Source organism: Podarcis erhardii (assembly GCF_964252035.2).
Source record: "Podarcis erhardii genome assembly, chromosome: 14".
Lineage (NCBI taxonomy): Eukaryota > Metazoa > Chordata > Lepidosauria > Squamata > Lacertidae > Podarcis > Podarcis erhardii.
In genome coordinates this window covers 55,299,509-55,312,670 of record NC_138503.1, presented here as the reverse complement: position 1 = coordinate 55,312,670, position 13,162 = coordinate 55,299,509, and the positions used below count along the sequence as shown (strand labels likewise).

Genomic DNA, 13,162 nt, shown 5'->3' with positions numbered 1-13,162 from the left:
AGTGCACAGCACATGGCGAAAGAGTGTCCCCAGAGGCTGCAGAAACACACTGCAGCTTTAGCAACTGTTGCAGCAGAAATGATGCAAGCAGAGCAACCTCAGGGAAACGACAGTGCCTGGCTGGAAGCAGAGCTGCTGGGGCTCAGCCAGGCGAATCTGTAGAGCAGTCCCCAGCGCTTTTGCAACGCACAGACCCTTTACCACCCAAGCCAGCGGTGCAGCTCACTGCAACACTTCAGTTGCCGAATGGAACCACCCTGGAAGTCCCCATCACGATTGATTCTGGGAGCAACGCAGATTTTGTGGGGACGCACTTTGTCAAGCAGCATCGCATAGCGCTTCTGCCAGCGACAACACCTCTGAACGTAGTCACGGTGGATGGCAGGAAATTGCTAGGAGGACAAGTTGTGCAACAGACGCCTCCCATGGTGATGAGGATTGGAAATCATCGAGAAGTCATCAGCTTCAATGTCACCCGCCTTTCAGACACGCCTATAGTATTAGGCATGAGTTGGCTGGAGAGACACAGTCCTGCTGTAGCGTGGTACCAACGGCAGATCACCTTTTGCTCATCGTACTGTGCTCAACATTGCATCCAGTCCAGCCAGGAGGAGGGAGCTGAGCAGCAGTTGCAACTTGGCATGGTGCAGGCAGTACCCCGCAAGTACGAGGGGTTCCTGGAGGTTTTCTGCGAGAAGGAAGCTGACCAGTTGCCGCCCCACAGGCCTTATGATTGTGCCATCGACCTGGTGCCAGGGGCGCAGTTGCCGACTGCAAAGCTGTATTCCATGTCTGAGGACGAGATGCAAGAACTCAGGGAGTTCATAGAGCACAATTTGAAGCGCGGATTCATCCGAGAATCGAAAGCGGTGGGGGGCAGTCCTGTTTTCTTTGTAAAGAAAAAGGACACGCCCCAAAAAAGACTCATTGTGGACTATCGATTCATAAACAGTAAGACCAAACCCAAGGCCTTCCCCATGCCCAAGATAGATGATCTCCTGGCAACCGTAAGGAAGGGGAAGATCTTCACCAAATTGGATCTGCGTGGAGCGTATAACCTCATACGCATCCGGGAGGGCGATGAGTGGAAGACGGCCATGTTCACGCCTCTGGGCACGTACGAATACAGAGTTATGCCATTTGGTCTCCAAAATGGATCTCACGTCTTCCAAGCATTTATGCATCACGTGCTAGCGGGACTTCTCTACAAGAAATGCGTGTGTTTCCTCGACGACATCCTGATCTTTTCGGAAACGGAGGAGGCCCATGAGAAGGACGTAAAGGAAGTCCTGCAGAGACTACGGGAGAACAAGCTCTACGCCAAGTTAGAGAAGTGCCAGTTTGATGTGACGGACGTGGATTTCCTAGGCTACAAGCTGTCCGACAAGGGGCTGGCCATGGACAGCGCCAAGGTCCGCGCGGTGTTGGACTGGAAGAGCCCTCGCAATCGGAAGGAAGTCCAAAGATTCATCGGCTTCGCCAACTTCTACCGCAAATTCATCAGAGGTTTTGCAAAGGAGACGGCAGCGATCACGGACACTCTCAGTTCCAAGAAGAAGAGGTTCGTGTGGATGGAACAGGCGGAGCGCTCTTTTCAGAAGCTTAAAAGCCTTTTCGCCTCCGAGGAGCAGCTGCTGCACGTGAATCCAGGCAAGCCCATACGAGTAGAGACCGACGCGTCAGACAGAGCGGTTGGAGCCGTACTCCTGCAAGAAGATCCACATGGAAACTGGAGACCCGGTGCCTTTTACTCCAGAAAGCTCAGCAAAGCGGAGCAAAACTACACCATATGGGACAGGGAGCTGTTAGCCATTCACGCAGCGTTCAAAGCGTGGCGACATTTCCTCATTGGAGCCAAGCACACAGTGCAGGTCCGCACGGATCACAAGAACTTAGAGTATTGGCGCACGGCGAAACTCCAGAGCCAAAGACACATGCGCTGGGCAGAGTTCTTCGCGGATTTCGACTTCAGGATAGAGTACGTCCCAGGGGACTCCAACGTCATAGCCGATGCGCTCTCCAGGAAACCGCAATATCTTGAGGAAGCGGCGCCAATAGCAGCCAGGCACATTTTTGCACCGCAGGCGTGGGCGTGCACTGCCATCGCTGTCGACCTGGACGCGGTACGACGCGCGTTGCAGGTAGATCAGTTTGCACAATCCAAAATAGAGGAGCTGCGTAGGGGTTCGCTGAGAGACGATGAGTTCCAGTTACGCGACGGACTGTTAACTCACAAGGGTGCCCTCTACGTGCCGAGCGACGAGCTCCGAGCAAAGGTTCTGCAGCAGTTGCATGACGCTCCCAGTGCGGGCCATTTCGGCAGGGAGAAGACAATGGAACTGGTGGCCAGGGACTTTTGGTGGCCCCAGATGCGAGGAGAAGTAGCGGAGTACGTCGCCAGATGTGACACTTGTCAGAGGTCCAAGCCAGTACACCAGAAGCCGGCGGGCTTACTGGAACCACTGGAAACACCACAGCAACCGTGGGAGAGGGTGGCGCTGGACTTCGTCACTGACCTGCCCAGTTCCAGAGGCAAGACGGCGGTACTGGTGGTGGTGGACTTGTTCACCAAGATGGCGCACTTCATTCCCTGCGCGAAGGTGGCGACGGCGGAACAGACCGCCAAGCTCTTCATCGACCACGTGTTCCGGGCGCATGGGCTGCCGCGGGCCATCCTGTCCGACAGGGGGCGCCAGTTTATTTCCAATTTTTGGCAGAAGCTCCTAGGTATCCTGCACGTCAAGATCAACCTAGCGTCGGCAAGACATCCACAAACCAACGGCCAAGCCGAGAGGGTCAACGCGATCATGCAGCAGTACCTGAGATGTTACGCAAATCAGCGACCCGCAGCTTGGGTGGACTACCTACCGATGGCGGAGTTTGCCTACAACAACACGAAGCATGCGTCGACGGGGGTGACGCCGTTCTTCGCGAACAATGGACGTCATCCCAGGACCTTCCCGGGGTTCGTAGCACCAAGAGAGGGAGAGCCGCAAGAGGCCGACCAGTTTGCTGCAGAACTACAAGAGATGCACGAGGAGCTGCGGAGACATTTGGAGCTAGCCAAACAAGCATATAAGGTGCAGGCAGACAAAGGCAGAAGAGTGGGAGAGGACATCCAGGTGGGGGACTGGGTGTGGTTAGCAGCCCAGGCGATGCCAGCCAAGTCGTTGGCCAAGAAGAAGCTAGGGCACAGGCAGCTAGGACCATACCAGGTGGAGGCTAAGATCAACCCCGTGGCTTTTCGACTGGCCCTCCCCGAAGGTTCCAGAGTCCACCCGGTTTTTCATAGGTCGGTGCTCACTCCCTACAAGGCCCCGCACAGGTTTCAGGAGTCTGAAACAGTACCGCAGCCACGCACAGAGTCACCTAGGAGGGAGGGATCGCCTAGGGTCGAACCACTCAACGAGGTCACAGAGATCCTGGACTCGAGATGGGGGGAAGAGGGAATAGAATACTTTCTAGTCAGAGAGGGTGCACCAGTCAGTGCCAGTGGGTGGGTGCCGGACTACGCTTTAGACGAACCTCTTTTAAAGGACGAGTTCCATGCCCTTTTCCCACATAGACCCATGCCAGCCGAGTACTTCGATGACTGGCTCTTTACCCCCACATGTTCAGGCAGCACTTTCCACGGCTTTTCTTCAGCCGAGGAAAGAACGCCGGACTCAAACTCGCCCAGGGGATCGTGTTCGGGGGTGGACACAGAGCCCTCTTATTGGTGGGATGAGCAACCAGAGGAAGCCTGGCGCAAGAAATGGCTGAAGGGGCCTTGGCCGGCAGCACCAGACGAAGTAGCAATGGAAGAGGGAACTGCGAACATTTTGGGTGAAGAACCCGAATTCGAACACACGTACACCGAGCTGCCAGCAGAGGACATGGACGTAGCCGAACTGTATCCTGCATCTACCTCCGAGGAGCTGCAGTTCCCGCAACCCGCACCCGATGGGGGGGAGGGGGGAAGGGGGGGCTTCGAGGGGGGGATGGATGTCAGGGGTTCAGGGAGAGAGGCGCAGAGGAGGGAGGAGACCGAGAGTGAGGGAGAAGGATTCCAGGCTGACGAGGAAGAGGACGACAATGACCCGAGATGGTCCATGAGTCCGTCCAGTGAATCGGAGGATTCCCAAAAGGGAGCCCCCCTGGTCAAGCCAAGGGGAGCCCAAGGGGGAAGCAGTCAGGAGCAGGGGAACGTAGGGGGAACCGCCAGTGGGAGTTGGAGATCGGGACCGGCTTCTCCACCGGAACGGAGTGAAGAGGGTGGAGTTACCAGTGTGTCGGGAGGAACAGAACAAGGAGCAGAGGGGGGAAGGAGATCGGGGCAAGACGTCCTGCCGGAAGGGGCGGAAAGCAGTACCGGGAGCAGTGTGGCTGTTGAAAGGAAGGTCAGGAGCAACGTACGCGCGCCAAGTTCAAATGTGGAGGCGCGCGGAAGTGGGGAGAGCTCTGGGGAGGAGCCTGGTGCCAAAGCACGAAGGAGGGGGGAGCAGGCAGGAGAAGACTCAGCCTCTGGGGAGTCCCGGAAGGAGGGAACACAGGGGGGCAGGAAGACCCTGCGGAAAAGGAAAGAGAGGAAAAGGTGGAGCAGCACAAGCCTCTTAAATTGGTGCAGGGGAGGGACGGACTCAGAGGGGACTTCTAACATCTAAGGGTAACAGATGCGGAGCCACGGAGTTTGGATGTAATGACGACAATGATCTTCAATAAAACCTTTTGTATATAGCTTGGACTGGACTTTGGTCTCTTGTGAGCTGGGACCCAGGGTGGCTCTGACAGGTGCTTAAATATTTCAAGACTTTGATTCATGTACAGTGGTACCTCTGGTTGCGGATGGGATCCGTTCCGGAGGTCCGATCAGATCCAGAGGTTTCTGCAACCTGAGGACAGAGGGTTACATAACCGGAGGTACTACTGTATTCTATAGTGATCAACCCAACCCCCCATGGACAGGATTTGACCACTGGGTGGGAGGACACAAGAAAGCACAGAAAGCTTTTCCAACAAGAAGACATAGGTACTTCATCTGCCATTTATTTCCCCTTCCAGCAAAGCTCCATTCCCCAAATACAAAGCAATTGTAACAGAACTAAATAAAACTGACTCTCACTTTCTTTGTCCGCCAATCCATTGTATCCTTGCTCCAAAGATCCCTCACTGGTCAAATGAGTAACAACAAGGCGGGGGGCAGTTAAAAAAGGAAGCTAGCTGGCAAACCCCCTGTCTAGCTCTCAGCAGAATGTGGCCTTCTTGGCAGCTGAGTAGGTGGCTTTCCAAAGAAACATATCTGGGCATGCTCAGAACTGAAGAATGAGTCTGATTTGTCTTACTAGGACTTCAGATTCAATGCCCAGTCTCCTTGGGTAATGTTATTTTGTGTTGGATGCCAATTCTGCACTGCAGGACCTGGTCTATTGAAGTAAGTGGCAGAACTGGGAATTCCCTCAAACCAGTGTAGAAAAGGAAGGTATCATGGCATGTCCAGTGCTCTGTCTAGCTATGGCACTAACTACATTTTTTTTTTTTTTTGCAGAAATGGGTAGGTGATGACTTCTTCTCCCCATTCCGTAAAAAGCTTCAGCTGTTCATTCTGCATATCAAGCAACTTCATAAGACAGAGACTCAACAAGGCCTAATCCTCACCCCCAACAAGTTGGCATCTATTGCATTTCCTACCCATCTGCATGGAGACCATCCCTTCTGGACATGGAGCACAATCATAGCAGCAGAATTTCTCTCCCTCCTTCTTTTTCCTGCTGTAACCAGGATAGCAGTTGTCATTGCACACAGAAAGAGGCACAACCTGTCCAGAAATGCAGCAAACGAGATTAGCATCAAGAAGCTTACATTTATCCTCCTGCCCTACCCTAAACGTGGGAATATTTTTCTTCGGTGAAAATTTGCTTCAGAGAGGAAACCCTGACTTAATTGTTTCCAGAAATGAATTCATGAAAAAGACACTGAATTGTTGGCGAGGTCAGGACTTTTAAAATGTGTTGTGGAGGTTGTTTACTCAGATCTACCTAGGAAATGTGGTGTACTTCAAGTGAAAATGCAGAGCAACATTTTCCCCAGTTTGTTTTGCCAAGAATGGGGGGAAATGTAGCTTGAAAACATGATCTTTCTCAGCAGAATTAACTACTTGAGGGCAGGTAGAAAACTGAACTCACAAATATGCAACTGTTTTCCATTCTCGCACATGTTCCAGCATCTGCAGCTTCATCTCACCTGATTAAAGCTTCTATGACACAATATTTGGTCCTCATTAATGGTTAACTCTTTCCCCTGTGGATCCAGCGGGTCCAGTCTTCCAACTTTGAGCCTAACAAAAGAACCGTTGGAGAAGGTGACCTAGTTTGTGACATCAAAATCTGCAAGTAGCTCTCTATGCTTATCAAAATGCACGCTCTCTCCAACACTGTTGTTGAACATGATCTTCCTTATAAAACGATGGAGCTTGAGTGAAAGAGAAAATGAAGCCTAGTAAGGATAAAATGGTGTTATAGATCAGGGGAGGGGGTTCCCCCTAAACCCTAGGAATGAATAAATGCTAGGATTTTGATTAATTGGGATATGGATTAAGACACCAACTGCAGAGCTGTGCCAGACTGGGAATTCCTAGGCTGGCTTCTGCAAACCAGCCTGGCCAAGGGAACAATAGAGAGCCATTGAGGGCCCACTGATGGTCATTGCCAGTGCAAGAAGACTTCTCCACTGCCCTGGGGTGTGAAGAGAGACAGAGGTTTCTGGGAGGAAGAAGGAGGGAGATGGGCTGAGATCCATCTTTGGAGGGTGCTGACTGCAGGCAGGTTTGCTGCTCCCTCTTGGAATGACTATGCCTTAAGATCTGGACTCCCTCTAGGCAGACTTAAGGTGTAAAGAGGTGAATAAAGCATATTTCTCAAAGCCTGACAGTCTCTGCTGTGTCTTCTATTCTCCAAAGGGACACAGACCCCATGGGTTCTTGCAACCGATTGGCAGAGAGAGGGGCAGACACGCAGCTTTTGCAGCTATATTGAAACCTCTACAGTCATCCTTTTAAAAGGTCTTTGTTTCCAGGACTGGATTGTTCTGGCTCAAGAATGTATTTGAATCCGTGACTAATTTCACTGATTCAGCATATTTGCTTGGAATTAAATCTGATTGAACTCCATGGGGTTGACTTCTGATCAGATATACAGAGGATTGTACTTTTAATATCTGATACACACCAACACCAAATGGCATGCAACACTATGTAAAGTTTTGCTCCACTTTTCAATAAAGCATCTTTGAGGCTTTGGAAGGCATTATATAAAAGTTAATGAAATCCAGACATAAAATTCATTTTTTGTAGTGGTTCGGGTTTAGTAATAGAGTTGCATAGATCAGCACATTGTGGCATCATAGTAATAATGAAGGAGTTTGAATTCACCTCGGGAGACACACTTCATTCTCTCTCAAGACACACGCATGCCAGCAGCAAAAGGAATGTGGATATCCCCCTATATTGTAGCTAAAGCTAAATAGTTTATCTCAGTGGTTTTCAACCCATGTGCCGTGGCACCTTGGGGTGCGTTGAATGATGGTCAGGGGTGCCACGGGCAACACTGGCCTCTGTTCCCCTTCCTTCCTTCCTTCCTTCCTTCCTTCCTTCCTTCCTTCCTTCCTTCCTTCCTTCCTTCCTTCCCTCCTCTGATGCCCTCTCATGTCTCTGCCTCCCAAAGGCTTGCACAGCTGTTTATTGCAGCAGCCCCAGCTACAAGCTCCGCAGGTGAATGTTCCCTCTGGGACGCACCTCTCTTTCGGGTGGGGGGGGGCAGATCAGAGACCAGGGATGCCAGTACCAGCTGCCCAGAGGACTCCCAAGGAGAGGGGAGAGGGGGTTGAGGAAACACTCCACAAGGGAAGGTGTTCAAAAAAGGGTGAGAGGCTGCCAGCTCTGGAGGCAAGGGGTGACCCAAGTGGGCTTCAGAGCCCCACAGGGGAACCACAGAAAGAAGGCAGTTGGTTAAGGAACCATGGATTTGATACAGCTATTGATGAGTTTGTTATATTATTTATCTGTTAAGTTTAAAATGTGATACTCGGCCAAACAAAAAGGACCCAGAGCAGAAAATCATGGCCGTCAGACTTCCAATTAAAAAAAGACATGGAACATCATGAAAGTGGATAGGAAAGGAGAAGGGAATAAGCAAAATTAGTTTCAGGTTACAAGTCACAAGTTGTTCTAATGAGGAACTGTGGGGGGAAAGACATATTTAAGCATCTTTTAGGGCATACCTTCCTGCTTTAAATATATTTCTCTCTGTATGTATTGTATTAAAGGTGTAACTACCTGCCAAGACTGCACATTACAGTCTGTTGGTCTCACTCCCTCTAGCAGTCTGCTATGTTTCCATCTGGATTCACATAGGACATGCAAAGCATGTGCCACAGCATAAGCAGCATTGCAGACATTGTAGCTGTGGCCAGTCAGCCCATTTCAAAAAGAGTACTAGGAAGACTCTCCAACTTCTTGTGGCCAGTGCAGGTTTTCTTTCCCTCCACATTCCCATCAGATTTTTTTAATGAGCAGCTGAATGACTGCTCCCAGAAATTCTGAATGAAACCATCTCCTTTTGCCCAAGAAGGTTCAATGATCTCAAGAAGAATTTGCAATCCAAGTGGCTCCCTTGAGCGAACCGTGATGGATAGGGCACCATGGAAGGTTTCCATTTCCCAAAGCTTTTGAAGGGAGAAGGCACAGAAATCCCATTGGGATGTAACAATCCAGACTTTACCCACAGGTGGCAATGATTTTATTACTGCAAAAAACAACAACATTCTCAAAACTGGCATGGCTGGATCTTCTCCATATACAAAACATGCACTGACTTTTCTATCTTGAAGAAGTGGGTATTTTTCCAGTTGTGCAAATATAATGTTCATCAGCTCTTCCATAAATGTCCTCTTTGCTGCTCTTAGTATGAAGGCATAGCAGATGCCATTCTGATCAAGCAATGGAACCACTGTGTGCAAAAACCTGTCCCCATTGTCATCATCTACAGCAAAGAGCCCAATCCATGTCCATCTGAAATGGTGAAGGAGCCTGACTACCCCAATGTACTGGTGGGCTTCCTTTGGGACCATCTGATACAAGGAAGAAAACAATGTTTTGTCATCCTGCACTGGGATAAATGATCCATATGTGAGCTGAAAGGAAGGAGGGTGTGTTGTATGGATTAAAAGAATGTAAAGATATGAGCCATTCTTGGAAAATGCTCATGCATCAATGAATATGTCTCACCTGTGGGATCTTGTAGGTGGCAAAAATGCTAGCCATGTTGGCAGAGGTTTCAGTAGCAAGTCCACCAATGACAGCTATCAGTTTACTCTGAGTATCACACTTGTAGTTGGGAACAAACCTGTGTTGTGTGGAAAGGAGGCTCAGGCTGGCTTTGTATGTCTTCCTTGCCACATAGTAGCTGTTGAGGATGTGGAAGCCCAAAGAGATGTTGGGTAGGATTTGGGGATTCTCATTGATCTCTTTGACAGCAAGCAGCAAAGCCAGGATGTGCTGGTAGTTCTTAGGAACAGACCTGGAATGAGAGTTACTGTCTGTTTCATGAGGCGAAGGAAAGGGCATTTCTTGCTTTCATCGTTACACCTCTGGCTACTCTCATTGGTGAGCTGGAATTTTAAAAAGTCTGAAAATGCTGGGATATAGAATACAGTTATTGCAGGATATAATCTATTAGCAGGTCCTTTTAGATGAAATATATAAGGAAGATTTCTTAAATCACTTTTTCCTCTGTATGAAAAGATTCTGAGTAAAGAGCCATTGCCTGCTACATTACGGGGAACTAGTACAGTATATCTAGACCAGGGGTGGCTAACCTGCATCATGGTGCCAGGATCTAGCCCAGCATACTGTGGAATGTTGTCTGAAATTGCAAAGGCATATCTTGATTTCAGTATCACACCACCAACTACTTTCATGATTGAGCTGAAGTTTAAAACATTATGAAGACATGAAGATAAGGGTTAAATAGGGGAAGGGTTAACGAAATATGGAAATAAGTGTCTCAAAATGGTTGTAGCTCCATGGTAGAGAATATGCTCTGCAACATAGAATTTGTTTTCCATATCAGGCCAGGGTTTCTGCCTCCATTCTGTGTGACTGGACCTGCACTCAGTCAGGGAACATTTCTGGGGTGAAAACTATAAAATAATAGCTGAGAGTAGCTGAGATTCCTGCCTTGCAGGGAGGTTGGGCTAGATGACCATTGGGCCCCTTCCAGCTGTAAGATTCTATGATTCTCATACATTACAGTATTGTACAATATAATCTTATGAAATGAATCATTTCTTTTTTAAAAAACACCCATATGGGCTGATTTGAATGGAAGAGATAGCTGAAGCTAAAGGCAAGAGTCAACTAATGGTTGACTGGTGCCTCAAAGACTCACTAAGGTCACGATTCACTGTTGTCTTGTTCTAGAGATGTCCCATAAGTTCCATCCACGTCCATCGGCCTTGGGCACGAAATATTCTCATAACGTAAATAAGAGGTAGGCAGAATAATTGTTCAGCACTCGTAACTGCTGGAATAGAACTTTCCTCACACTGAAAAGTGAATCTTACTAATGAAGCATCAAACCACATCATAGTCTAAGGTAACAGAAGACATGGGGGAAATAAAGGGTTCCTTACACAGGTTCACCAATGGACATCTGTGTGGGCACTTCTGTGAATGAGGGACTGTCTTGAAAGAGGAAGACCTGAGAAACAATCTCTCTGATGATAAAGTCACCCGGCTGATAATATTTGTGAGGTATAGGCAGAGGATCGTCATATATGCTGCAATTAATAGAATGCACCTTGCCCACGTTATAAGGAAGCATCACAAGAAGCAGCACTATTGCTGCTGTGATCCTGGAGAGCAAATGAGTCCTCAGGACGGAGACGACCACACTTTGCATTCTCCCCTTGATGCATTCTCTGGAAGCATGAGTTTCGTTGCAGGCTTTCATGAATGGCGGAGGACTCAGCATGTACAGATTGAAAGTCTGGTCTCCACACCTAGGACCCTTTCAAATGGGCAAAAATGTTCCAATCCCCGACTTGCAAAATATGGAAGTTGCAGAAGAATGACCAGTATGAAAAGTATTACAAAGCACTAGTCCAAAATTACATGGGGGGCACTAAGGTGTACGTGCCTGGATTGGAGATGCGTTATTTAAGACTAAGAAACTCCGAACTGGATGGTTAACTGCAGAAAAAGAAGGAATGGGACACATAATACTCACTGTGCAGTCTTTTTGTTTTAGGTCATAGCAGAATCAGCTGGCCAAAGCACACCCTAACATACAAGGAGGCAAAAGACAGAACACTTTGTAACCCCAGCACCATTTATGAACAACATGCGGAGTTTATAATATATCCACATGCTGTTATTGTTGATCTTGTTACTGGACTCTGGAAATCTACTGAGATTCAGGAAGGAAAGCAGTAATTTTGACAATGATTTGTGGGATAATCACATCCTCAGTGGACTGGTAACTTTTGAGATGTCACAATAAGGCGACAGAGGGACCAGAGACCAAATTGCAAACATGCGCTGGATTATGGAGAAAGCTAAAGAGTTCCAGAAAGACATCTACTTCTGCTTCATTGACTATGCAAAAGCCTTTGACTGTGTCAACCACAGCAAACTATGGCAAGTTCTTAAAGAAATGGGAGTGCCTGATCACCTCATCTGTCTCCTGAGAAATCTCTATGTGGGACAAGAAGCTACAGTTAGAACTGGATATGGAACAACTGATTGGTTCAAAATTGGGATAGGCCTACAACAAGGCTGTATATTGTCTCCCTGTTTATTTAACTTATAGGCAGAATTCAGCATGCAAAAAGCTGAGCTGGATGAATCCCAAACCGGAATTAAGATTGCTGGAAGAAATATCAACAACCTCAGATATGCAAAAGACTCAACCTTGATGGCAGAAAGTGATGAGGAATTAAAGAACCTTTTAATGAGAGTGAAAGAGGAGAGGGCAAAATATGGTCTGAAGCTCAACATAAAAAACCCCCGAAGATCATGGCCACTGGTCCCATCACCTCCTGGAAAATAGAAGGGGAAGAAATGGAGGCAGTGAGAGATTTTACTTTCTTGGGCTACATGATCACTGCAGATGGTGACAGTAGTCTCAAAATTAAAAGATGCCTGTTTCTTGGGAGAAAAGCAATGACAAACCTAGACAACATCTTAAAAAGGAGAGACATCACCTGGCCGACAAAGGTCTATATAGTTAAAGCTCTGGTTTTCCCAGTAGTGATGTATGGAAGTGAGAACTGGACCATAAAGAAGGCTGATCGCTGAAGAATTGATGCTTTTGAATTCTGGTGCTGGAGGAGATTCTTGAGAGTCCCATGGACTGCAAGAAGATCAAACTTTTCCATTCTGAGGGAAATCAGCCCTGAGTACTCACTGGAAGGACAGTTCGTGAAGCTGAGGCTCCAATACTTTGGCCACCTCATGAGAAGAGAAGACTCCCTGGAAAAGACCCTGATGTTGGGAAAGATGGAGGGTGCAAGGAGAAGGGGACGACAGAGGACGAGATGGTTGGACAGTGTTCTCGAAGCTACCAACATGAGTTTGACCAAACTGCGGGAGGCAGTGGAAGACAGGAGGGCCTGGTGTGCTCTGCTCCATGGGGTCACAAAGAGGCCGACACAACTAAACAACAACAAATAATGCAACAAAACAGTTTATATGCCCATTAACAAAAACAACAACCCTACAAGTGTTATTTTCTCCTTTGAAGAGGAAGAGACATGCCCTGGTAGATGCAGGCTACCTCTGGCCAAGAAAAGAGAGGAATCAGTCACAGACAAAATCATGTACAGTGGTACCTCGGGTTACAGATGCTTGAGGTTACAGACTCCGCTAACCCAGAAATAGTACCTGGGGTTAAGAACTTTGTGTGAGGATGAGAACAGAAATTGTGCGGTGGCAGCAGGAGGCCCCATTAGCTAAAGTGGTACCTCAGGTTTATTTATTTTTTTAATATAATTTTTATTAACAGGCCAATCAAATCACATTATTTCCAAATCACATTAGTTCCAAATTATACAGCCAGATTTTTAAATTTTGTTGGGAGTGCCCATACTCCAAGCTCCGAACGGGGGTCCAAACATCACTTATATAGGA

At 48.1% G+C, this 13,162-nt stretch overlaps 1 protein-coding gene across 1 annotated transcript in view; it reads right to left on the bottom strand.

Moving 5' to 3' along the window:
- Window positions 1-11,185, bottom strand: part of LOC309329701 (vomeronasal type-2 receptor 26-like) — a gene marked incomplete at its 3' end in the record, with an annotated part of 44,263 nt that extends 33,078 nt beyond the window's left edge. Inside the window, exons 1-4 of the mRNA XM_081840716.1 lie at window positions 10,666-11,185; window positions 9,378-9,551; window positions 6,220-6,313; window positions 5,668-5,794 (exon numbers count right to left, since the gene is read on the bottom strand). Coding sequence (XP_081696842.1) covers window positions 5,668-5,794; window positions 6,220-6,313; window positions 9,378-9,551; window positions 10,666-11,006 — 736 coding nt within the window. The 5' untranslated portion in view covers window positions 11,007-11,185. The remainder of the gene's footprint in view (window positions 1-5,667; window positions 5,795-6,219; window positions 6,314-9,377; window positions 9,552-10,665) is intronic.
- Window positions 11,186-13,162: the final 1,977 nt, after the last annotated feature.